Source organism: Idiotropiscis lumnitzeri, unplaced genomic scaffold, assembly GCF_059441095.1.
Source record: "Idiotropiscis lumnitzeri isolate Australia: NSW breed Sydney's pygmy pipehorse unplaced genomic scaffold, RoL_Ilum_1.0 HiC_scaffold_35, whole genome shotgun sequence".
NCBI classification, from domain to species: Eukaryota; Metazoa; Chordata; class Actinopteri; order Syngnathiformes; family Syngnathidae; genus Idiotropiscis; species Idiotropiscis lumnitzeri.
In genome coordinates, this window is record NW_028283573.1 from 985,319 (window position 1) to 1,012,506 (window position 27,188).

The 27,188-nt window shown below is 42.4% G+C and overlaps 1 protein-coding gene across 1 annotated transcript in view; it reads left to right on the top strand.

The window, feature by feature from the left end:
- The window catches only part of LOC148315865 (A disintegrin and metalloproteinase with thrombospondin motifs 20), an 87,337-nt gene that overhangs the window by 34,935 nt on the left and 25,214 nt on the right, over window positions 1–27,188 (top strand). The window contains exons 12-28 of the mRNA XM_088287252.1: window positions 6,632–6,777; window positions 6,887–7,068; window positions 7,627–7,763; window positions 7,841–7,958; window positions 9,643–9,738; window positions 12,727–12,893; window positions 14,679–14,808; window positions 15,715–15,841; window positions 16,167–16,377; window positions 16,892–17,056; window positions 17,863–18,033; window positions 18,931–19,050; window positions 19,358–19,465; window positions 22,179–22,343; window positions 23,526–23,792; window positions 25,190–25,351; window positions 26,043–26,219. Coding sequence (XP_088143378.1) covers window positions 6,632–6,777; window positions 6,887–7,068; window positions 7,627–7,763; window positions 7,841–7,958; window positions 9,643–9,738; window positions 12,727–12,893; window positions 14,679–14,808; window positions 15,715–15,841; window positions 16,167–16,377; window positions 16,892–17,056; window positions 17,863–18,033; window positions 18,931–19,050; window positions 19,358–19,465; window positions 22,179–22,343; window positions 23,526–23,792; window positions 25,190–25,351; window positions 26,043–26,219 — 2,649 coding nt within the window. The remainder of the gene's footprint in view (window positions 1–6,631; window positions 6,778–6,886; window positions 7,069–7,626; window positions 7,764–7,840; window positions 7,959–9,642; window positions 9,739–12,726; window positions 12,894–14,678; window positions 14,809–15,714; window positions 15,842–16,166; window positions 16,378–16,891; window positions 17,057–17,862; window positions 18,034–18,930; window positions 19,051–19,357; window positions 19,466–22,178; window positions 22,344–23,525; window positions 23,793–25,189; window positions 25,352–26,042; window positions 26,220–27,188) is intronic.

Consider the following 27,188-nt stretch of genomic DNA (forward strand, 5'->3'; position numbering starts at 1 on the left):
CAACACACCCGAAAGTCGGAACTGGCGACCGTTCAAAAATCTAAAATATATTTTTGATTTTTTTAAACCACAATGGCCGAAGGAGGGAAAAGTGTGGATTTAATTGCCGATACACTTGCGAGGACATTTTCAAGACGGTCCGGACCTTTCACTCTTGAGGCACCGTTGAGTATTTAGCCAAACGCTTCTCAGGTCAGCTGTTACGTGGTCACCTTCCCCGACCTTCGTAGTTTGTAACGTCGGGTTACAAAAGAAACCGCGTCGGGTAATTGGGCGACCCAACTGCGGCACGTCCTCCATCGATGGGCGGTGCAAAAGAAATAGGTTGTCTACAGTTTTGTTGAAATGGGGCACTCTGTTTCCCCCACCTCTCCCTCATCCCTCATCAAGCACCCCTCACAGGGCGCTGGACTGAGTAATGCGGTCACATGACCTCTTGGCGGTGTGTCTGTCATCTGGCTCAATGAGCCGTGAATTAATGAGGGCATCCCATCACTTGTTGCCTATAAATACCGCCACCACCCTCCCCCCTATTAACCCCCGCATCCCCAACCCTCACTCTATCTTCTCTTCTTCTGCCCCCCCCACACACACACCTTTAAAAGGATCCTGCCTGTGTGTCACTTTTGATGTTTTGTCTGTTTTCTTTTTTTGCGTGTACGTGCTTGTGATGGTCCTCTTTACGTAAGAGTGTGGGTGTGTTTGTCTGTGTGTGTGTGTGTGTGTGTAGTTTAAGGGCCAGCAAGCATGCTCAATAGTGGCCTGTCAAGCCAAAGCCGGGGTCCGCTCAGCCCGGGCATCCACATGCCGAACCTTTTGAAGGTCCCGCTTCTCACCACGTAGCCACACAGTGGGTGGCGGTGGAAGACGGTGGCACTTGATAAACAAGTCGTCCAAATCGCCCAAGCTGGACCGTTTGTCCATTTATCTGTCGTATAACGCTCGCAGATCCTCTTGATGGGTGCTCAATTGAACGGAAGTTGTTATATATTTCCAGAGCATTCCGTCAGGGGGGGGGGGGGGGGATGACAACCTGCTTTTGTTTGAGCCAATTAGAGTGAGACAGCCAGGTCTTGACAAGAAACGGCGGGCCAGAATGGAGTCTGTTGGCGGAAAAAACGGCGAGTGTTTGGCCCAACCCTCCTGGCAGCATGACACACTTGTGGCCGAACGGCGTGTGTGTACTGTAACTTGGAATTGCGGCACTATCACTTTCTCCCGGCCTTATTATTTGTGAAGGATGTTTCTTTTACAATAAATCATCGGTCTTGTGAGTATTAGTGGATCTGAAATGATAATAAGGGAATGTTGTTGTGGGCAACAGTGATGTAGTGATTGCCACATATTTTTTTAGGTTCTGGTTTAGAGTTTGCATGTCCTGTGGCTTTTTTGGAATTCTCTAGTTTTCTCCCACAGTCCAAATTTATGCATTTTTTATGCCTATGCATAAATTGGCGGGGGTGACTCAAATTGATTATTCAAGTGGCCGTGGAAAAGTGGTCAATGAACCCGAATTTTTGGAATCGAAGTAGGAAAGAATCTTAGGATATCATACGAGTTACTTAATTCTCAACTGCAGCCAAACCAAATTTCGTAAAAAAAAAAAAAAAATAAAATTTCAAGATTTTTGGCCTGTGTTTGTAGTCCATTGTTTCCGTGCAGTTGTAATTCGATTCCTGAATCAAGAATTCAAACAGTCCTCCACCAAGATCTTTGCTAGCTATTGCTGGACAGCTACGGATTGATCCACAACAGATGAGAGCTAGCCTGTTAGCTAGCCAGCCATCCAGATAGCTAGCTAGCTCGCTAGCTAGCTAGCCAGAAATGAGGTAGATGGTCCCAGCTAGTTCTCCGTTTGGCCACGGTACGGCGAGGGATCCTCGTTAAAGTAATCCAGTCAGACCTTCAGGTCAATTTATTAACAGTGGCCCGATTGGAAAATCTACAGTGATGACCCATGAGAAGTGACTCCAGATGCTTTCTTTGTGTTGTAAACATGCATTGTGGAGAATGCAAAGCTTTTTGGTTGGGGGGGGCGTCCGAGTCGCAAATCCTCCCGTACTCCAGTTCAGAACACCAAGACCGGTAAGAAAAGATGGCCGCAACATGAAAGGTGATTCCGTGTCGCAAAGCGCCAAATGAAAGAGTGGAGGGCTTTTTAAATCAGCTGCCTGCCTTCTCATTCCTGCGTTGATGTATGGCTTGGATGCACAAATGAGCCGCTCTGTGCGACAATTTCCCGCCAATTACAGGGCGCCAGCGTCCAAAGGAGCTCCGGGCAGATGCTATTGTCCTCCGACCTCGTTCCCACTGTCCTTGGGTTAGCCTCCACACTTGTTTAAAGTGAGGCGCTATGCATTTTCGCTTATCTTAACTCATTGACTGCCATTGACGGCTAAAGACGTCAAAGATCCATTTTCTTTTTTTCTTTTTGTTTTTTTTACTCGGCTAGTAGTGAATAAGTTAAGATGGGTGCACAACATACCAGAATCCGTGTCAAAATTGAGCACTTTAACCCTCATTTGATCAAAGATTTTTCCTCCCCGATCAATCGTAAATGTTACAATTTTCAGGATTTACCGCAAAAACTTGTTTGTTTGTACTTTTGGCGTAAAGGTTGTTATTGTTGATTGACAATTCATATTTTTGCTTTTTTCACGCGTGGTCTATGAGGATGGCACCAAAGCACCGTTGAATAGGAAAGTAATTGGTGTCAAGGAAGTAAGTTGAAGTGATCCATCTTGCCTGAGACACGCCCATCTTTATATGTCAGGGAGAAAAGCAAAATTGAGCCCTTTTTGTCGCATTTGCAAACACTTGCACATATTAGGTGTATTTTTTTCAGGGCGTGCTTAAAGGGCCAGCCATGTGCTGGATGTGCGCACGTGTTGTCGGCCAGCCAACGTGCGTCTTTGTCAAATTCCTAATTTGAAACATACGCTCGTCATAGCTGGACAGGCGGCTCTCGCAAGACCTTCAAATGTCTCACCGCGTTTCCAAGTTTTGACAACCTTTCTAGGAAAAGTCAACTCAATACAGGCCGTTCACCTCAGCATTCCCGTTCGACTGATTTGAATTGAGTGTGCCCTCGTCCTCCCCCCATGAGAAGCCACCGAGGTCCAATCACTTTGATTGAACGCACAGTTTATTATTTATATGAACAATTTGTGGGACATCACCGACTTAGCTAGGCCAAATACTACGACAACGACAGTAAAATTGAAGCTTTGATATTATGAGTGCAGCAAATATCAGTTTATGTCGATTTTGATTCTTTTTATCTGAGAAGAAATTGTTTGCAAAATTAGATGTAGATTTGCTTTTGGTGGTGCCGTTTTTTCATCCGACTGCAATGTTATAAATCACACAAAGAATTCTCAAATTTCTCCATTGAAATCATTTTATAGCCGTGTAGCCGTTTTGTTAGCCCGTTTATGGCCTTTTGTAATGTATGTTGTGTGGTTGTTTTAAATACGCAACAAATTTCAACTTGGGTTGGTAATAATCGATTAGCAGCCTCCTTGTTGAAGAGCTCGGTACGATCTGCCAAACTGCTGCTTGCTGTGAACACAGTTGACTTGCTTGCGAGCCCCAAAATTTCCGAACGATGGCTCATATTTCGTCAGCTGGGTCACTCTTATCAAGTCACCAATGTTTTTATTTTTTTTATTTTTTTATTTTTTATTTAACACAGCAGTTTTTCTTTGACACACGAGCACTGCACTGAACTCAATTCACTTCACGACAAGCAGCACTTTGTCATATGGAGCACTTCTTCAAAAAAAACAATTTGAGCTCTTTATTGCCATGAACAGTTGAAGTTTACTATTAAACTAAACATAAAATAACAAGAATTACACTTTGTGTATTCAAAACAACCGCACGACTTTGTGTTCTGCAAGTTTAATGCTAACACACATTGCAAAATGTCATAGAGGGGCAGTCGGAGTGTTACGGATATTTGAACACAAATGGTGCGGCAACATGTAGACAGACAGTATGAACAATACTCACAGGCATATATTGATCCTCAACAGCAGCTCACTTAGTGACTTGCAGTAATTTTGAAACAATTCTTCTTTGTCTCTGCCTGACTGTATTGTACTGCCCCCTGGTGGTCGGGCATACCAGAAGGAGACAGAATGAATTGATCCCTGTTTAATGCTATACATTGTATCATGTAATTATGTTGTCAATGTATTTTTTTTAAACAGTAAAATGTGGTTTTAGGTGAGATGGAACAGATTGATGACCTTTGCATTCATCTCAAGAGGGAAATACAATTTGAGATATGAGCGTTTCGAGTTATGGACACGGAACAAATTAAACCTCTCAAATTGAAATCTCCTCTTGGTCCCTCTTCTGCCACCAAATACCTTTATCATACACCCATTGTCTCATGCAGATGTTTTTTTTCTCTCCTTTTTCCTAACAATCCCGTCCATCCTCTTCTTGTCAGGCGCATCACCTTTTGAAAGCAGATGCAAGGCTTGTAAACACAGGAAGGGAAGGAGGGAGGAGGGAGTGGAATGCCTCAGAGACTTACGCAGGCTTTGCAGCGCTCTGACGGACGCCCCCCCCCCCTCAAGTTTGACACTTCTTTGGGGCTCGCTGCGCTGCGATGGCCCTTACAACTTCCCATAGGGAGAAAAGGGAGGTATGGAAGGGGAAAGTGGTGACGGGAATGTGACCTTAATAGTAAAGAGGAAAGTCTTTGTAGTGAGAAAAAAAGGGGATTCATTTAATGTATTCCAAACGTGGTCTTTCTTTGCTCTCCGGGGATACTGTGGTCTTAGGGGGTGGGCGGGGCTTTCTTATAATGGTGCCTTTTTTAGGTGCTGAGGTTTTTGGATGATGCCTAAAACAAGCGCTAAATGCTTGATATGTTTTAATTTTCTATTTTTACACAGCAAATATACAGTATATCCATGTCAATATCAGTAGTTGGCAAACATTTTAAGACAAGTAGCACCCTAAGAGAATAATTGGCTGCCCAAATACCACAATAATGACCAAAATTAAAATATAATAATGTTGTAGGCCAAAATGTTCCTGACAAATAAGGCAGAGGGTGTATTCCTAAAAGTATACAGTGCCTGTGTTTATTATTGTAAACCACTGTAACATTCTGAAGTTTCTGAAATTTAATTTATACAATTTAAATATAAAAATTAAATCAATTAAAAATTAAATCAATTAAAATATGAATAAAAATAGAATTTCTACTATTAAATATAGAAAAAAAAATATATATATATATATTTGGTTATGCACATTGATGTTTATTAATATGTATTTAATATTTAGTCAATTTAACAATTAATTTTCCCCTAAACTAATTTAAAGATACGCGCATAAAACACATTTTCACAATACGTAGTTTACCACAACTGTGTGTTGCTGGGAAACCTTTGAACACAAGATGATCTTGAATTTGACATTGCCGGCTCAAATAAATTTCACACCTGTTTGCCTTATCGTGCCGTGGGAGCCATTTCATCTCATTCCAACAATCAGTCGCGAGAGGAAAAAGGCCCGGGATGTTGCAGTCCGGATTATGGCAACGTTTGCGTCGTATTTAGTCGATACCCTGCAGCTGTTCACACCTGCGTGTTATTGTGCACTGTCTTCACACTCCATCATTAGGTGTGGAAAACACACAAACAAATCCAAGCAGAGCGAGAGGCCAGTTTGTATTTTGGGTGCAGGTGTTTGTCTCCCGTGATAACGGTGGATTTATATTGCAGATTAGCCGTTACCCCCGGGATTACGTTGCATCATCTCCTCCTGTGGGTTCTTTACTTCCCAGAGTTTGATCATGGGAGCTAGTCTCATCCAAAGTCAAGGATTTATTGTATTTCAGTGTGTTGGGAGGCCGGCCAGTGGGAGTGAAATTAGCTACAGGAAAATTCTCATCTGGAAGGTTGCCTTTTGAGCAGTGCTTCTCAATTATTTTATGTTACGCCTCACCTAGCAAGAAGAAAACTATTCACCCCCCCCCCACCACCACCACCCACTTTCCGCAGGAACTCTAAATAATAGCATTTTTGTTGCAAACCAAACCTACATCGTCAAGTTAATACTCGCTGCGCACAATAGGCAAGGAGTGCGCCACTGCCAACTAGTGGAGTGGATGTGCAATTACACTTTATTGTAGTACGGTGGGGAACAAAAGCATGTTCCCCAGGTTCACATGCGCACCCCTCAGCATTGCACCGCGCCCCCCCTTGGGGGCCCGCCCCACTATTTGAGAAGCACTGCTTTAGAGGTTTATCTTCCCTGAAAATATTGCAGATTTTTTTATTTAGGTTTGCAGGTCCAACTGTAAGTATTTTTTTTTGTGTGAGGAAATCCGTTTTTTATCAATGTCCTGATAATGCCAATTTCCGATATAAACCCATTGGACGCACACGGTATTATTGCGTTTCGGTTCACATCGCGTCCTCCCTCTCAACAGCTGGTGGAATTGGATACATTCCCTCAAGGATAAACATGGAATTAGGATTTCTTTTCAAATACTGCTTGATGTAAACATAGGATTTGAAAGTCAAAGAGGATCACCCCTCCCAGGTGCGCGCACGCTAAATCTCGATGCCGCTGTCTCTTAACGTGATCTGTCCGTTACTTGCAGTATTGCAAACACGGGATGTGTGTCAACAAGGAGCTGCACCTGCAGCCGGTCCACGGGGAATGGGGCGCCTGGGGGCCCTACAATGCTTGCTCCAGGTCCTGCGGCGGAGGGACACGGAGCACCACCAGAGACTGCAACAAGCCCGAGTAAGACCACGGCTGGAATTTTATTCATTGGACTTTAATCCGAGAAGAAGCTTTGGCTGAGAACTACCAGACATGATTTCATATCTCCTGTTCCTGGGTTTTATTCTAGGCCTAGAAACGGCGGGAAATTCTGCGTGGGACGACGGATGAAGTTCCGCTCCTGCAACACTGAGCCGTGTCCGCGAGGCCGGAAAGATTTCCGCGAAGACCAGTGCTCTCAGTTTGACGGCAAACACTTCAATATCAACGGTCTACCTCCAACCGTCCGCTGGGTGCCCAAATACAGTGGCAGTAAGAATTTAAGGACCTTTTTATGTCCTGATCGTGGCTGTCTTTCAAATTTGGGGATGCCATTGAATTCTTTCCTGGCGTCATGTGACCCGTTAATAGTACAAGTTCTCAGATGTGAAAATTTGTTGTTAGCAGTCTTACACTCGTATTACTGATGATGTGGAAGTTCAATTCGGCAACTGTGCTGAGGGTCTGGAAAAAAAAAAAAAAGCGTTGTTCTACACCAGTGCTTCTCAATTATTTTCTGTTACACTCCCCCCTAGCAAGAAGAAAACAATTCGCCCCCCCCTACCCCCCCCAACCACTCACTCTCTGCCGCAACTATAAATAATAGCATTTCCGTTGCAAAACAAACCTACACGGTGGAGTTAATACTTTCTGTGCACAATGGGCAAGGAGAGCGCCACTGCCAACTAGTGGAGTGGAGGTGAAATTACACTTTATTGTGGTACAGCGTGAAAAAAAGCATGTTCCCCAGGGTCACACGTGCCCCCCTCCGCATCGCACCTCTGACCATTGCATCTCCTTTTGAAACCTAACGCTATCTTTTCTGTTTAGTACAACTGAACGATCGCTGCAAGCTCTTCTGCCGGGTTGCCGGGACGACGGCGTATTACCAGCTGAAGGATCGCGTCATCGACGGCACGCCTTGCGGCACAGACACCTACGACATCTGCGTTCAAGGCCTCTGCAGGGTCCGTCGCTTTGCTTCCCCGTAGCATCAGCATGCCATCTCAATATGCAGTACACAATGTCAACGTTTTGTCTCCAGCAAGCGGGCTGCGATCACGTTCTCAACTCAAAGGCCAGGAATGACAAGTGCGGCGTGTGTGGTGGAGACAACTCCTCGTGCAAAACACAGGCAGGGACGTTCAACGATGCTCAGTACGGTGAGTATTATATGATAGAATTGATGTGAAAGTCCTTGTCAAGTGAAAATATAAATTATAATGAAATCATCAATCATATGCTGGCTCTGACCTCACCATTTTCTTTTTTTTGGAACAAACTGATCAGATGCGGCGCTTCATCCTTGGCCAAATTCTGATTGCATTCATTTTCATTTTTCTTTTGGTTGTTTCGTGGAGGGAGGGAATGTTTTTTTTTTTCTGCTGCACCTCGAGCTCCAATTCAATTGGGATGAGCGCCATCTCACATGTGACCTTAGTGAGGAGAAAATATATATTAAAAAAAAAAAGGATTGATGGACCATTGATTGCTATTGTCATTAAGTTATTATTGCATCGCGTCACCTCCAAATGACAAATTTGTAAACGATGCTTATTTGTTTTTCTAAAGGTCAGACTGTGTGGCTAATAGATGGATGATATGCAAACCAAGTGCTGCCCCCTTGTGGCTGGAGGTGATAGGGAAGCCACGTCATGGACAATTACTGTGCTATTTTGCCGCTACAATTGCACTGAAAAAAATGATGGCCTGAATTTGTTAAATTGAATTATTTCATTTTATTTCATCCAGTGGCTACCCGACTTTATTTTGTCCAACCACTTTCCACAAATTCAACAGCTATTTTTTTTCAGTGTGGCAAATAACTCATGAGCTCAATAGTTTTTTTTTTTTTCTTCCTTCCATTGTTTTATTATACGATCTTGGAATATGTTAAAAAAAAATCGTTTTTTTTAAAATCAATAAATATTACTTAGGAACAAAATAGTTTGTTTAATTTATTCAATTTTATTTTTTTAGGTCAGTGGGCAAAATAATATCACCTGGAGCTAGATATTTTAAGAATCAAGTCGGCTTTAAAAAAAATGTATCTGTATCCAGATGATTCTTTTTAAGTAGTTGATCGGCTATTTAAAAAAAATGCACCTGGACCCAGTTAATTTTCATTTGTGCGACCACTTGACGAAATTGACTTTAGTAAATTCAACAAAAAGTTATTATCTTTTATGAGCCTAACTAGGATTTTTTTGGGAATGTGAAAGGAAGCCAGTGGCCTTCCAGAAACCACACGCAAGCATGGGAATAACATGCACATGTCGGGATTTGAACCCACAACCTTTCAACTGTGATGAAGACAGGCTAGCCACAAGTCATATTCATTAATTTCTCGGATATTCTTTATGATGTTTCAAAACTGATTTTCCTTCAGTTTATAGCATGAACGCTATATTCTGATTATATTTCCACCACTTCACACAAGAGCATTTGCATATTTTGTCTTTTAGAGCGTTTTATTTGCACTCTTTTTTGTGTCAAGTGTGTCCTTTTTGGGTGATTCTTTCTGTCTTGCCCGCTTGTTCTCCGTGTTAGTTTATGTCGGGACAACACGTTCCGTGTGGTAATTACAAGCCAAATCGTATGTTCGGGGGGAATAATTACATGTCATTTCACGACCGGGCCTCTGAGACTTCAACAAGCCCTCCTGCAGGTTATTTGAGACGAGACCTGATTTTTGGTGTTTTTCCAAGTGTGGGAGTCCCCAGCGGTTGGAAGCGGACATCCCTTTTGGAGCATGGTGAAACTATTAAAAAAAAAAAAAAAAAAGCAACTTCATAGTGCATCTGATCTCCTCATGCTTTCTGTCTGTTTTTTTTTTTTTATCTGCAGGCTACAACACTGTGGTCCGCATCCCCGCTGGTGCTACCAACATTGATATTAAGCAGGTCAGCTATTCCGGAAAGCCAGAAGACGACAACTACCTCGGTGAGTCGGAGCGAGGATGCGGTTTTTGAGTAAGATCAAGTTTTCGGATCCAACATTGAAGCTGGCGGCTCGCTTGACAATTTATTAGGAGCAGGGCTGGATGAAAAAAAAACAAAAACATTGAGGAACGTCACACTTGCAATAAATCTTCTTTTATGAAGATGATGAAGGCCAGTTGTCTGGAAAGAAAGGAAATTAGGGCCACAGGGAAAAGTCAGGTTTTTTTTCCAAAGTTATAAAGGTAAATAATAGAGTTTTAATATTAATAAAAGTCATATTTTTCGAAAAGTGCGTGGCCATTGGAGAATAAAACTCAACAATAAAAGTAATGAATTATTACTACAGTGAAGCCTTGAGATACAAGTTTAATTCATTCCATTCATGAATGGAAAAGCAATGAATCCCTCCTAAAACACCAAAATGTGTTTTTTCGCATGATTTTTTTTTTTTCAAAAGAAAAATGACACTCAGAAGTATACTGTACAACACTGGTGTCAAACTCAACGCCCGGGGGCCAGATATGGCCCGACGCATTATTTTATGTGGCCCGCGAAAGCAAATTCTGTGCATCGACTTCGTTTTTCTTCCTTAAACACCAAAAATTGTTTTTTTTTTGTTACCAATCCCTCTATTTAAATAAATGTACTGGCCTCTGATTTTATAGTTATTCATGAATTTGTTTACCGTCTATGTAATATGTGAATGAGGGTTAGCGTCATATCACACGATTCGGGTTCACAGTCATAACAGTCCTTCAAACGAAACCATAACTGTGATGTTGCCGCAACCAAAATGACTTTGACACCCCGGCAACACGCAGTTATAAAATTTGCTCTCCTCAGAACAAAACCAAAACACGACTGTGCCTGATTTATTGTCCTTCCGTGTTCGTCTCACGTGGGGTCAACTGGCAGCTCGACAAAACATCTCGATGAACTTAGCATGCACATGTGGCCAAGACTCCCCGTAACAACCCAGGCTAAACGTAGCCCCTCCCCAACATCAAAGCTTGTTTCTCAGTTAAGATACCCCACGTCAACATTTCCAAGTTAAATAAGAGTTATGTTTTATATATTTCACATTTGCGGTTTTAGCTATAGCCGGTTCTACATCTCGAATGAGCGGAAGACTACGCTTACATTCGATCCCCCTCAGTAAGTTGGGTCAATTCCATTACGCCCCCTTCGCCAACGTCCTGTTGCGGTGACCCATGCAGCCGAGGAGGAAAGCTGTCAGCGAAGGAGACGTAAAGCTGTTGCAAAAAAGGCACTCCATAACTGTCTCTTGCGTTTAGTGTATATGAAGGCAATGTGGATGGCGGGGGAGGGGGGTGGATTTGCATTGGGGGCTTTGGTTGGTCAAGGCAACAAGGGCCACCGCCTGGGAAAGTAAATGAAGTGTCAGACGCCCTCCAGAAAGATAAATGAGGCGGCTCTAGGTGCTAATTAGACGCATGTGGGCGAAAGCCGATAGCTCGGCTCGGAGCCGGGGAAGAAAATGAAGACGTTTTAGTTCAAGTGAGGTTCATGACTTTCTTCAGTCACTCTATCAGGAAACACATGTGGCTGAAAAAAAAAACAAAAAAAACACACACACATATGGTGGCTGTTTGCAACGCCGTGTCACGTTTGGCCCTCTGGCTCAGTGGTTTTTCACCTTGTTGGGGGTATCGAACCCCCACGAGCTTTGGAATCGGGAAACAAAATGTAATAATAACAACAACAACAAAAATGAAAATGTGAATTGTATCCCCTTTTCCTAAAGATTTGTAAGCTAAAATACGTTTTAAAAAAGGCGCTTTTTTCAAGAATCTGTTCATGTATCTTGATGTGCATTCGCAGTACAAAATCGTTCTGTACTTGCAGTAAACAACTCATAGAACAGAGAAAACTGTGGCTTATATATATATATTATTATTATTATTATTATTATTATTATTTTATTTATTTATTATTTTATTTTTTATTCTTTATTTTTTTTCCCCCGAAAAGAGTTACAGGTGTGCCTTATAGTCTGTCCGGAAAATACGTTAAGCGAGTTACCATCTTTGACGAAACGTCCGTGTGGCAGTGATTATTCGACATGGCGTGCATTTCATTCTGAAATGCTCTCAAACTTTCTTTTATTTCTTTTTTTAAACAAATTATTCTTCTCGCTCTATCAACCCAAATAAGCTTTTTCATATCATTGTATGAGGCCAATATGAAAATGCAAATTACAGCTCAGGTTAGATTTTTTTTTTATAATTTTTTTTTTTAACGTGCTATATATTTGTTGCGGGAATATTAGAGAAAATTGCTTGTATCATTTTTTTTTCTCTGTCTTTACTCTGATGGAACCCATGAAACAACCTGCATGCACAGATGCCAATCTTGATTTTTTTTTTTTTTTTTGTCGATACAGCGCCATTTTTGAGGCGCTAGAACAGATTAACACTATCTTGTGTTGATTTGATATATGTTTAATTTTAGTTGCGAGCTTAAACTCCCAAGTCAAGGTAACCACTGTACTTGTATGCTCATGTTTTGCACATTTGTCTCATTGCGGCGCATCGTCCCAAACCCGCAATCATCTTTGGACTCAAGATGACTCGCTTCAGGCTCCAACAACGTGCAAACTCGAATATAAACAAAGTGGAGGGAGTTGAGTTCATCGCGCGCATACTTTTGGCTCGCAGACGTCGCAATTAGTTGCATGCTTCTTGGAACCAATCTTGAAAAAAATAAAATAAAAAATCTTGGTTGTGTTTACGTGCTATAGTGGTGAACTGTGTGCTCTCGTATGTTGTCGTCTCACTGCGGCATCAATCATCGCTCAGTGTCACACAGTTTTAACTCCAACTCGATGCAATCTGTGATCGCCTGTGTCGCTTCGAGCTGCAAGTGTGATTTTCCAAAACAATGAGCTGGCAACAGGACCACTATTTACAAAAGCACGCTATTCCCATGTTTTTCCCGCTCAAATGACTTGTTGTTTTTTTTTCTCCAGCATTATCCGACAGCCAGTCCAACTTCCTGCTGAACGGGAACTTTGTGGTGGCCATGTTCAAAAGGGAGATCACCTTCAAGGGAACGGTCATCGAGTACAGCGGCTCGGACACCAAAGTGGAGCGTATCAACTGCACGGATCGCATCGAAGAGGAGCTCGTTCTGCAGGTCACCAGCCATCACGTTTCGAACCGTTCACGCAAAGCGTTTTGGTTCAGAGTTTCAGCTCCAGCCCAACAACAACGACAAGTACAGTAGAATAGGATCTGATTTCTAAAAGTCCTAAAATATCAGAATGGCACCTCATGCTTTCATCTCGGTAGCTCAACCACATTCTGGTATCCAAACCCAACATCAGGTATCAATGTCGTGTCTATCCGACGTCCACCCATCAGAGCTGATTCTTTCATTTCTGATTTACTGTCCAGGAGGGCATCGGTTTTCAATGGAGTTCACGTCCCAGAGGTGGGAGTCACTCTCGCACGACAGTAAATCGGTCTCCATTGCGGTTTCCGAGTTTGTGGTCTTGAAATTTCACAGATTTGTTGTTTTGTACAGTTCTTATGTACTTGGTTTTTGGGTGTAATTCTAGTGTCAACCACTAGATAGCAGCGCACTATTTAATTCAACACTTTTTGATTTAAAACAGGAAGTACATTATTTTTTGTTGAATATTATTGATAGTCATTCCCCTTCAATCCTGCTTTTTACCCCAACAGAAATTGACAGCTGTAGGTTTATTTTATCATGTACATCGTTGGACATAATCATTCACATATGTTGTGAGATGATAAGTTTATTACTTTGGAAATGATGGGCTCGGTCTGCTGTCTCAACAATATTTTTGTGGTATCCATTGCGCTTGCTCGCTCTCAATCTATTACGTGTTAAAAATGTGTTTTTAAAATGGCGCCGTAAATGCTATCAAAATATGCCTGGAGCGGTGTTTTATATTGCGGATTTCCTTTATTGCTGGGGTGGTCTGGAATGTAACCTGGTGAAATTTCCGGATGAACCTAAATTCTCTATAACCTTTTCAGGTCAACTTGGTTTGACCTTCTGTACCCTTTTGAATGCCCATGTTCAACCGTTAAATGATTCTGTAACACAATCCCACACGCAGATTCCACATGGTTACTTTGGGGAACGTTGCCTCATCAGCTTAAAAATTGTAATGCTGCCTCATGCCAGTATTTTCCTTTTGCGATATCTTTGCAGCGGTGTGAGTGCTAATGTCACTTTATATTATTTTTCTTTACCTTTTGTTACTTGTTTGATACACCCAAAATGTCAATGGGTTAGTGCAGTCCTTCTCAAATAGTGTGGGGGGGGGGGCGTTCGATGCTGATGGAGGCGCATGTGATCCTGGGGAACGACGTGCTTTTTTCCCCGCCATACGATAATAAAGTGTAATTTGACCTCCACTCCACTAGTTGGCAGTGGCGCTCTCATTGCCCATTGTGAGTAGCGAGTATTAACTCTACAGTGTAAGTTTGTTTTGCAACAAAATTGCGACAGTGGAGTTGCGGCGGAGAATGGGTGGTGGGGTGGGGGCGCGATTTGTGGCGGTGTAACATTAAATAATTGAGAAGCACTGGGTTAGTGTGACGTGCGGCATCTTTTACTACCGTATGTAAGAAAAATTCTGTTCTATTAGCAATCGTTCTCTGGTTCTGTGCCCCTAACAATACACATGCAATTGTTTTTTTTTAATTTCGCGAAATGCGCATTGATACTCAGGTTTTACTATCTCTCAGCACTACTTTCCAATATTAGTGCAACTTGGCTGTCAATATTCACATGCACAAAAAACAGGCGGAAGCCTGTTTCCCTTTCTTTTATCAGCACTTTGTAACTGATATGTGTTTTAAAGGTTACATTTCTGCACAGTCAAAATAAAAAAAAAAAAACGAGAGCTTTTTCTGACCTTGACTGTCTCTGCCATCATTTTAGGTCTTGTGTGTGGGAAACCTCTACAACCCAGACGTCCGCTACTCCTTCAACATACCCATCGAGGAGCACAGCGAGCAGTTTGTGTGGGATCCCTCGGGCCCATGGCTGGAGTGCAACCGCATCTGTCAGGGTACGACTTCAACTGCATGTCGTCACCTTTTGCAATCTTGAACGGTTTTGCGGCGGAGCAAAATATGCGCAAGAGGGCCAAAAATTAAATGTGACATTGTTCAAAGTGGGGGGAAAAAAAGATCTACTCCAGTTACCTGGACACGAGCTAGCTGAATTCTGATGGGATAAAAACTCTAACCTACAAATACAACACTTGGAAATAGTTTTCTGTCCTTTATGGTTGCGTGTGGCTTCACTTTCCTCCGACATTCTCGTTCTTGTGTGAGAGTTTGCATAATGTGCTCCACTTTGTTTTTAGTTCAACTTTGACAAAGGTATTTATACTTATTTTTTTATTTTTTTTACCATTTGTCATATCTCAACATAATGATATTACATTTCTCATTGGGTAGTGAAAAAATATTAATAGAAAACCTCAGCCATATTTGTAAAAGTGAATTTGACCCAAATTGTGACTTGGGTAGCGCCATTGAAACTGAAACAGAAATGACTACTCGTAAAGTTTCCGATTGCAGAGAAAACGAGTACACGGATTGAAGTGTCAGTACAAATTAGCGTCACATCATTTACCCCCCCCCCCTCAAAAAAAAAAAAAATGTCCCTCCCTATTCCCCCTTCTGTTGACCTTACTCTGACCCAAGCCACTCACATCGCTCGACACCTTTACCATAGCCGAGCCTTCAAGCATTAAGCCGTCAAAGTTTTCTTGAAAAGTCGGTTAGTCCGTCTTTTCATGGGTCAAAGTTCCCCGTGGGATCTTGTAAAGCGATGTTATTTTGAGGCGTGAGACTGACAAGGATGCCCAAGGCTACTTGATGATTTTTTTTTTTTTTTTGGCGAGGAAATGTGATATTCTGCTGACTGATTTGCCATTCTGTGTTTGATTTGCACGTTTGGGTTGCAGGTGAGCGGCGGCGGAAGGCGTCCTGTGTGCGCAAGAGCGATCATCTGGAGGTGTCGGACCAGCGATGTGAACATTTACCTCGGCCCGTTGCTGTCACCGAGCCCTGCAACGACGATTGTGAAGTCAGGTGAGATGCACACGCACGCGCACATTATAAGAAACTGTGTGTTGTTTTCGTACTCGGGCCAAATTCTTTTTTCATCGACATGTTGCTTCTTTCCCCCCAAAATATTTGTCTGAACACAAGAAATCTAAAACGTAGTGCTTTGCCGCCATCTTGTAGTTCCAAGGAACTATATTCGAGTGAGTTGAGGATTTTCGGTTAGATGGAAGTAATACGTCGCTGCCATCTTGTGGCATCTTGGCGCCAAGGAACTATGTTGATGTGAGTCGAGGAGCTTCATTTAGACAAAAGTAGTGCTTACCGCCATTTTGTGACATTGTTCCCGCAGGTGGCATGTTGCCGGGAAGAGCGAATGCTCAGCGAAGTGCGGCACGGGCTACCGCAGCCTGGACGTGCAGTGTATGAAGTACAACCTGATGAAGAGGCAAAGCGAGCGAATGGAGGCCAGTTCCTGCGTCGACGTCGTCAAACCTCCGACTCGAGAGAGCTGCCACGGCGATTGTCTTCTCAAGAGCTGGCAGTACAGTGCTTGGTCACAGGTAGAGTAGAACGGGGAAAGAAATTCACATCAAAGCGTGACACAAATTTCAAGTACGAGAAGGATTTTATTTTTTCTCGTGAGCAGTAAGGAGTAATTCTTTTTTTTTTTTTTTTTTTTTGCCATCTCCGGGGGCGGCCATTTTGTCACTTCTGTCAACTGAAAATGACATCACATTTTCTCAGGGCTCAGATAACGACCAATCATGGCTCAGCTTCAGAAAACAAGTGAGCCATAATTTGAGCCCTTAGGAACTGTGATGTCATTTTTAACTCAAATACTGATTAGTGAAGGCATAACAAACATTTTATTGGAAAATCTTTTTTGGGGGGTTGACATCCCCTTTAAGCATTCACAAGCTTGACCTTCATCAATAATAAGGACAGTACCCGTCATGTATTGTTAAGAATTCTTGAATACGAGTCCTACTCCGAAGTCCCGCCCCTTTTAACAAATAACAGTCCTGTAGGTTTCATAGTAGAAGTAACTCTCTGAGTATTATGTCCTTTTAACAGTGCTCCAAGACGTGTGGACGCGGGAGTCGCAGTCGAGAATCGTACTGCATAAACAATCTGGGCCGGCGGCTGGTGGACAGGGAGTGCAGCGAATACCAGAGAGTGGTCACGGAATCCTGCAATGACCAGCCGTGTCCCAAGTGGACCGTCAGCGAGTGGACTGAGGTGGGGACATTACCATTACGCACGCCTCCAGTTCAGTGGCGGGCCGTGCATTTTCTGGCTTAGCTTTCAGTGAGCGTTTAACTGACTAAATTGACCTCCTAATACCACTACTATCACGTTACGATTATAGAAAAGATTAATACTATATACACGCAAAAATGCATTATAAGAGCACATATCTGTGCTGTGCAATAATAACCATGTCACTAGAGATGCTGCTTATTGAATTTATTAGTGGTTCCGGATCGCTACAGACCGGCCAGGAGTGAGTAATATGGACGTTCTGGTGAATTCCCACTGGGCTGGGGTGCAATATATGTTGTTTGGGGCCACTACACCACACCATACATTCGTTTTTTTTTTCTCCAGCCCACGGATCTGTTATGAAATCAATAAATATAGTGGATCCATCTATTACTATGAAAATGAACCCCCCCGCTGCACATTATTTACTCGCAAAATTTGGCATGTTCAGACCAACCAATCAGAGGACAGAGAAATGTTAACGCCAACGAGGGTGAGGAAAATTTTGAACTCAAGAGTTAAAGTGACTGAGTTGCATTATCCACCACTACTTATTTCCGAAACCCCCCTCCGCCCCCTGGGCAGATTAGATTGACGTGGCAACAGAGAGAAGCTTAAATCTGATTGGACAAATATCAAACATCCACGTACTGGAAACAGTGCAGCTAAGAGAAATGTTTGGGAATGATAAACTTGATTTAATGGTGCAGATATGACAATTTATGTGGTAAATCCAGCCCATTGACTCAGCTTTATGTTGATTCCTCCACGTGGGCCTCTAGTGCCTGGTGACGTGCGGAAAAGGGATGAGACACCGCCAGGTTTCGTGCTCCGGAGCCACCAGAGAAGAGAAGCTGAGTGAGCACTTGTGCGACCCGTCCGGCAAGCCTTCCTCCGTCGGGAGCTGCGAGCTGCCCGAATGCGCATCCTGGCAAGTCGGCGTGTGGGGAGCGGTGAGTACATACACGCATGCACGCACACACGTAGGGGAGACGCAGACACGTGTGTGGCTTGTCAGAGGAAATGACTTGCATATGTGGCTTTCAGTTTTGCGGCCAGATGCTTTCAACGTGTGTTTGAGTGTGGGCCACAACTGTGCACTCAGAGACTCACGGGTCGCACTGTATAAAATCTCACTTATTGTCAAAGTGTAGACGAGCATAAACTTTTCGTTTGATCTCTTTTTATAGTGTTTAAAAAAAATAATAATTGCACACTGTAAATGAGTGTTTTCCAACCTTTATTGACTCATTTTATATTTAAAAAAATTGTAATTTTAATTTTAAATTCACGACAAACCACCAAACAAAAATGTTCCAATTTATAATTAATGACAAGGTATACTTGGGTTCGAAAATTTGACCGAGGGGCCGGACCAGGAGCCGATGGATGGTGTGTTTTGGTAACCTCACCTCATTGAAGAAAAAAAATACATATAGTATATAGCAAAAACATGCTTTAATTCTAAATGAAAATCAACAAAAGCATTCCAACAAAATATCCATCTTAGAGAGCGTCTCCTAGTGGTCACACATGAGACTCACAGGGAAAATAAAACATTAACAAGGTTTATTCATTACATTTTTTTCAAGTTCAGCAGGCCGGATTAAAACCTTTAATGGGCCGCATGTGGCCCCCGGGCCGTAGTTTGCCCACGGCTATCATAGATAGATCAACAAAAGGATTCTTGTAAATGATTAATAAATCTCTGACAAATTAAGTGAAATTGAATTTTTTTTCCCCACAACATCCATGATTTATAATAGCAACAGTGCAGGTTGGGATTTACTGATACAAATAACTGCAATTTAGAATGAATACAATTGTATGTGTGTGATTGTGTCTCCCAGTGTTCAGTCACCTGTGGCCGTGGCTACCAGATGAGAGCAGTGAGGTGTGTGTCGGGTGACTATGGCAACACGGTGGATGACAGGGAGTGCAACGCTGCTGCCAGGCCCAGAGACAGTCAGGTAAAAGCAAACGGGAAACACACTTGGCACGCGTCGTGTTTAGCGGTGTCCAAAACTACGGACGTGGGCCACCCCAAAACTTAAAAAAAATAAATAAATAACATAAAAAGCAAAAGCTAATTATTTTTGCCACTTGGGGGCAGCAGACATGCGGTCAACAAAAATGCATTATTTTCCATAAAGTTTGACAGACATAAAGCAACATTATTATTGTTGTGTTATTATTATTCTCATCATTATTCTCCAGTGTGTCTTGGAAGGAAATATACATTCTGATGATAATAATCTGAAATGTGCTTTTCTGAAGGACTGCGAAATGCCGGTGTGCCCTTGGGCCTCGCCGGTCCAAAGCACACCTCCACCGGACAACTCTGCTCAGCACGGGACACAGTGGCGTTACGGCTCCTGGACAGCGGTAAGGATGCAAATATCACCACTATTCCAATATTTCGCACAATAAAATTCTGATAACCAATTCATCGGCTGAATAATTTAGAAATCATGTAATACACGGAATAACTTATTTTTTGATCGTTTTCCTCTTACTACAATAAATGCTACAATCGACAATTGACTGTTTTACTGTTTTTCCTTTCGTATTTGTTTGTTTTATTTTTTTCCTTCAGTATTTGTTTTATTTGCTGCTGATTTTCTGGGGGGTGTTGAATGTCAATATCTTTGTCTAATGTGGATTGTGTTTAAAACATACAAAAACAAACAAAAAAAGAAAAAAATAATGTTAAACAAAATGGGCCAATTTTTACAGATTTCCAAAGACTTTATGTCGGCCTATTAAATCGACCAGTCATTTAGTCAGTCGGGCCCTCGTGTTTTAGGCTCATATTTACCATTAAATTGGGGCAGATTTTTTTTAAGATAAAGATGTCCTTTATTAGTCCCACAATGGGGAAATTTGAGGTGTTACAGCAGCAAAGATATAGATCACAAATAAAATTAATAAAAATTCATACATTTTTGCAAAAAAAAAAATAAATAAATAAGTGAGCGCTGCAATGGAGAATTAAAATCAAATAAGCGGAGATAGGTGCGAGAAATGGGGGGGCGGGTGCAAAAACCCAATCTGCGAATAAGTGAATACATGAATCCCGAGCAGCAAATTTGTCTGGGTCACTTTTGACTGCAGAAGGATGTGATTAACATAATTACTTGTCTACTGTGGTCTTGGGAAGCCCTTTGAGTCTTTTTTTTTTCTGTATAAGTGCTGTATCTAAATCAATTTGACTTGACTTTGCACTGATCAATAGAGAAAGGCGTGTTGTTTTGCTCAAGTCTCAGACCGTTTGCTGCCAGCAAATGACAACCATATCTCAATGCCACTTTTCTATGCCTGAGCTTGAAACGTCACCCAAACTTGGACTGTGCGGTCTCGCTGTTACACCACACCACAAACATTCTCTGCAGCCGCGTCTCCGATATGCAAGGATTTGAATGGCCCATTTGAAACAGAACTATGCGCGCCCTCGCTAATGTTTACTGTGATGGACCGTCATCGTCCGCTGGAGAGTTCACGTACGGCTGCCCCCGCGACAGACTGAAAGTTGCTGGAGTTCATTCAGCAATAAGTTCAATGCGAGTCGAATAAATGCTGGGTTGGGCTGTTTTGAAGAACACGGGACCAATAAACAAACACGAAAACCAAAATGATGAACATGTTTAGTATGAAGTCTTTTATTGAAGCGCTTCTAATAATCAAACGCAGCGGTGCGTGATGCCGCATCATTTGTTTTGGGCGCTGCAAAATGGATTGTTTTTATCCTGACACCCAAATGAAATGGTGGGAAATTAAAAAAAAAAAAAAGTTAAAAAGCACTTTTGATGTTTTGACATTTTCCCTCCGGAATTTTATGAGTGACGCTTGTTGAAGTGCACATTGCTGGATTTGTGAAGCGCGCACAACCGCAACAATGCGCATAAATATCCCTTAAAAATTCATTGATTCTTACACTTAATCACATATTTTGTGAACGGGCCACATCGTAGTTCTGGTTTCCCTCAGATGGCTGTATAAATGTATGATCACCTTACGTAATCACACACACAACAAATTGATGGAAAGCCAGTTTTGAAATCAGAAGCCAGTAAGTAATTGCTTGGTCAAAAATTCTTCCATTTATTTCAAGAGGGAGGATTTGTCACAAATAAATGTCATAATGTTGTAGCTCAATATTGTTAAAAGTCAGGAAAATGTGCGAGAAACTGGAAGTTGACGCACATGATTTGCCCTTTGCGGGCCACATAAAATGAGGTTGCGGGCCAGATCTGGCCCCCGGGCCTTCGGTTTGACACCTGTGCACTAACTGATTATATTTTATATCTAAATAATTTTAACCAAAATATATGTTTTAGTATTTATTCATTATTTACCGCTACTAGGTTTGCTGGGATAACTCCTGTCTCAATGATGGCACCTGGGTGATTTCAAATCTAAAAGTGTTTCACCGTAAGTCAGAAAATTCTCCCCGTTAAAAATGAATTGAGAATTCTTACCATCCCGTCTTAACCTGCTATACATGTAATATTTGGCTTCTTTATATAATACAGATATTAACATGTTTTTTCTTTCATTTTGGAGTCAGCCAGTCGCGGTTTAGTTTTATCTGTCTTTGTTTTGATATATCAGATTTTTACTTTATGTACAGCATTCCATATTCAGCTGTGGTTGTTTTTAAAGTGCTCAATAAATAAAGAGGAGTTGAGTCATTGAACCACAAAAACATGGCGTGACTGACAAAGTTGAAGCGAATTGCCAGGAAGAGACAAAACAAATTATTTTTATTTTTTCTTTTGTATGTGAATTGCTTGGTGGGTACATCTGCAACGTTGCGCCGTCATTTACCGGTTATAATTTGAACGTCAGCAAAACCATGGCACTCACCTCACCTTGCACAGTATTTTCCGCTCGGCACTCTTTAACTCGTCCTAACCGGCACATATTCCAATTAAAATGATTAAAATATTTTTTTAGGAAAACTCTCCCATGTTTGTTGTTAGCATGTTACATGCTAGCATGCTAGCTGTTAGCGCCATCAAAATTTCGGTTTCGTTTTATCCATTTCTGTAGGAAATGAAAACTGTATCCATATCTCTTGACTTTGTCCTCCCTCCAGTGCTCTGCAACCTGCGGCAAAGGGAAGCGTGCACGCTACGTCAGCTGCAGAGACTCCCAGGGCGGCGTGGCCGACGAATCCTACTGCGTCCACCTGCCCCGACCGCCGGAGACCTCCGCGTGCTTCAGTCCTTGCGGCCAATGGCGCAGCGGGGAATGGTCGCCTGTGAGTGATCCGTCAGCTTGCTGTGTCCAATCAGTACAGATGTTATTTTTTTTTTTTTTTCTACCGCGGAGATTTGCAGTAATCACTCCCATTGTTCACATCAGGTCTCGATGATGTCAAAAGGGCACTGGTGTGTTTGTTTAACGAGCAGGGATGACTTTGTTGGGATCGTCTTTTAATCAGTCTGCATTTACGTGAGATGAAGTCAACTTTAGATAAAAAAGGTTTTGTCTGTTGATTCCTGAGTTATGGGAACGATTGATGCAAATCACAAACAGTGATGATTTCCCCCCTTTCGCAATCACGTCACTGTCAATGCTGATGTAGTGGTTCACTTAACTGCCCCCCCCTGAGCTGGCCGGTGCTCATTTGATGATCAAAGCGACTTGAGACAAATCAGTACTTTTCCAGAAGTGGACCGCACTCCCCAAAAAAAATACAGATTTAATGCTCATCTGATGTAAAACTGAGATGGCGATGTGTAAATTTGTCCAAAGGTTTTTAAAATGGTGGTTAGCACATCTGCTTTGCAGTCAAGAGGTTTCGGGTTTTAATCAATTCTGCGTTTTCTGAGCGGCGTTTGCATTCATTGGTGAGGTCGTCGGCTACACAGTAGAAGCGTCCCGGGTTTGAATCTTTTCCGCGGTGTTCTGGCTTCGTCCCATATACCAAAAAAAAAAAAATGCATATTAGATGATTTACTTTATGTGACTCTGAGTGTGAATGATTACACATCGAATTTATGGTTTCTCTCAGAGGGGCCGTTATGACTGTGAAGCCACATAAATGTATGATCACCTTACGTTATCCATCAAATTGATGGAAAGCCAGTCATTAATTGTTTGTTCAACAATTCTTTTATTTATTCCAAAAGGGGATGATTGGTTGGCAATATCTCATCAATATTATTAAAAGTGAAGAAAATGTGCAAGAAACAGGAAGTTGACCCACGCGATTTGCCCTTTGCGGGCCGCATAAAATGAGGTCGCGGGCCAGATCTGGCCCCCGAGCCTTGGGTTTGACACCTGTGGTCGAGAACATTGTATTTTTCAGATATTTTATTTTAATTTGGACCTGTACAAGCTTGAGCAATACGGATTCATTTTTACCTATAGCGTTTAAAAAAAGAAAAAGAGATGCTACAAAGGAACATTTGCCAGATTAGGTCTGTTCTGCCCGCAGTGCTCAGTGACATGCGGTCCCGGAAGGTCCACCCGACAGGTCCTTTGCTCCAACTACCACCAGCCAGTGGACCAGTCCTTCTGCGACCCGGACGAGAGGCCTGCGACGGAGCAAGAATGCTCGGCGACGCTTTGCGCCTCCGTTCACCGCCAGCGCATCAATGACCAACCGTACGGATACCCCAAGGACCCTGGGCGCCATCCCGGCCACAATAGCTGGAACGTGCCGTCAACGGACAACCAGTGGCGGACCGGACCCTGGGGCGCAGTATGTACAGCCTGTGAATTGTGGTATTTCGTTTGATGATGCCATCACGTCCTTCGAGGATGAGGTCGATTTAAATCCGCAGGTTGTGATATTCCTACAGGGTTCCATTTTCTTACTGCACTTAGTCTTCTAAATTAATCTCCTTACTGTCAGCAAATACAGCAGACCCTTGTCGACTTGTTTTTTTGTGATCCGTTTGTGTGCTGTGTGTAATGTGGCGTGGTTTGGACAGTTTGTCTTTTGATGTGGCCCCAAAAGTGGCATCACAAAATGATCAGACATTTATTTCAAGCCATTTAGTTAGTTTTAGATTGGTTTTCAAGATCGATTTGTAAGATTTTTTTAGTGTTTTTTTTTTCTCTCAAAAATGTTTTTTTTTATTTACATTTTCTTAGTTTTAGTTTTAGTTTTTTTTTATATATATTGTAAAATACATTTTAAGTATTATATAGTAAAATTTCAAACAAAATACTGATTTAAAAACATCCATCCACAAATCAAACACAGGTACCATATAACAGTCCACAGACTTACAATAAGTTCATAAGTTGTAACTTAAATGGAGCGCATAATACTGCTTCTAAAGTTAGACGCATCACAATGAGTCTTTTTTTTTTTTATCTTCTCTCTTTTCACTCTACTGTGAAATCTCACCTAGCATGGCATTGCTCGAAAACACTTCTATTCATGCACATTCGCTGCTGTCCTCCTGCATGAAAAGCACCAAACGTGCTCCCCTGCCCTCCGACAGTGGGGGTGTATCGTTGTAATTGGATGCAGGGGGGGGCGAGGTCAAGGCTACGTTGTTCTGAAAAAACTTTGAGCTTGAGAAAGTCTCTTTAACATGGGTGGTCAAGCATATGGAATGGTTTCAGTCCAAAGCAAGCATGTTTATGCATTCGACCCACAAAATGCGTGGAATCCTGCTCTATGCGCTGCATAAACAATTCACTGGCAGGAAAGATGAATATTAATCATCCTTGGCATAGGGCAGTGCTTCTCAAATAGTGGGGCGGGCCCCCTTGGGGGGGGGGCGCGGTGCGCTGCGGAGTGGGGCGCTTGTGACCCTGGGGAACATGCCTTTTTTCCGGCGTATTATATTAAAGTGTAATTGCACCTCCACTCCACTAGTTGGCAGTGGCGCTCTCTTTGCCTATTGTGCACAGCGAGTATTAACTCTAAGGTGTATTTTTGTTTTGCAACGAAAATGCGATTATTGATAGTTGCAGCGGAGAGTGGGTGGTAGGGTGGTGGCGCGAATTGTTTTCTTCTTGCTAGGGTGGGGCGTAACAGAAAATAATTGAGAAGCACTGGCATAAGGGAACGCGTTTCGATGATTCATTCCGTGGCTGCGCATGTTGGTGGAACGTGCATGTGACGTGTCGTGTGCTCCTCAGTGTTCCAGCACCTGTGCGGGGGGTTTCCAGAGGCGAGTGGTGGTCTGCCAGGATGCCGACGGCCGTAGCAACAGCTACTGCGACGAGAGGGTCAAGCCGGCCGAATCCAAGAGCTGCAACTCGGGGCCGTGCCCGCTGTGGAACTACGGCGTCTGGGGAGAGGTGACCTTCTCTTCTTGTTTGCTTTTTATTTGTCTTTTTTCAATCATGGTGAACCTTACAACACTTCCCGCACTGCTGTTTCACTCTTATCCTGTGTTGTGTCTGTATTTTGTCACACTAGCATGGTCAAATGCAGACTTGGCCAAATCGTTCTGAGCATTTAATGATGTTTTGGAGTTCATTGATTTTTAATCGGATGCGTCTAAAAGTATGTTTAACACAAATAGAGACGATCGTTTCAGATATTTATTGACTTAGACGAACAATCAAACACACAAATGCAAAATGAGGACACTCACAAGGAGTCGGGAGCAGACTGCAGTAGCCAAAAAATGTCGCAAAAATTTGGGGCGTTTTGGTGGGGGGGGATGAAAGTGAAGAATATCGATTTGATTCAGTGGTATCACACCACAACTTATGAGTGACCTTAACAGTCAACTAAGACTAAAATGGACACAAGAACGTCCATACAGAAGAAGAAAGGTCAAACAGTCGTTTGTCAATTGTAGTTTGCTTTAATTTCTTAATCAATATTTTGGGATTAAATTTTTAACCTTACATTCCAGAAATACTCCATATATTTCAAATAAAACTAATACTAAAACTGAAGATGACTTTCGATACAAGTGTTCTGAATAAGTCATTGAAGGCACCACCAGATCCCTAAAGTGCATCTCGCTCGCTTCCTCAGTGCACTCAGAGCTGCGGAGGAGGCCGGCGAACTCGTCTGGTGGTGTGCCAGCGGCCCAGCGGCGAGCGGCTCAACGACTACAACTGCGACATCCTGGACAAGCCGCTGGACATGGAGCAGTGCAACCCGCAGCCCTGCGTCGGCTCCGCCTCCTGGCACCGCAGACCATGGAAGCCGGTACGATAGTGTTCCCTTCCCTGACCCTTATCAGCCCTTCTTGGGCCGGTGGTGCGTCATCGCAAATGGGCCCGGTGCGTATTTAGTCTAATGTTGCGGGGAGACGCAACTGTGGGCCGCTTATCACGTGTGCGCTCCTTGGCATGCGTTGGCCCAAGCCCACCCAGTCGGGGCCCTGCGGTGACATGGTGCTGATTAGAAAGGAGAAACAAAAGAGCTAAAACACACAAAGACACAATGGTGCTTCTCTTCAGAGTTCATTACAAACACATGGATCTCTTTTTTTTTTTTTTTTAACACTCAAGTCGGTGTTGTCCAGTCATGTTATATCTATGCTGTTGTCGCTGCCTTCACCATGTATCCTGAGTACACAAGTGTATATTTGTGTATAAGAGTTAAAATTATGGCTTTTATCAAACAGCGACAAATGGCTGTTTTTGTATTTTGTGTAATGTATCTTTGTACAGGAATTATTGTTTTGTTTCCTCCCAAGTGGCTTATTTTTAAAAATTTTAGTGGCTTATTTTATTTTATTTTTTTTTTGTTACTGATTATTTAAAAACATTTGCTGGTGCTCTTGCTCAGACCTCTTGTATCTCTTTAAAGTAAATACAGTTTTGTACAGAGGAAATTATTTTCATTTACTTTTGTTCAGTTAGAGAACGTGTGGATGGAGCGTTTTTATCGACTTCATCTGAGACAATCGGGACATTTCGGAAACAATGTTCACACCATAGAATGAAAAATTACATGCTAAAAATGAATCGTGTTCAAAAATAATTTGCATAAAAAGCATTTCCCAATGAATGATCGGTTCTCAGTTAGGAAGTGGCAAAGAATGCAGTGGATAGAAAAAGTCTACACACCCCGTTTGTTATATTATATTGAAAAAGGAGACCGAGATAAATCATTTCAAACTTTAAAATTGTAATCAGCGCACACCTGCCACCATTTAAAGTGCCTTTGATT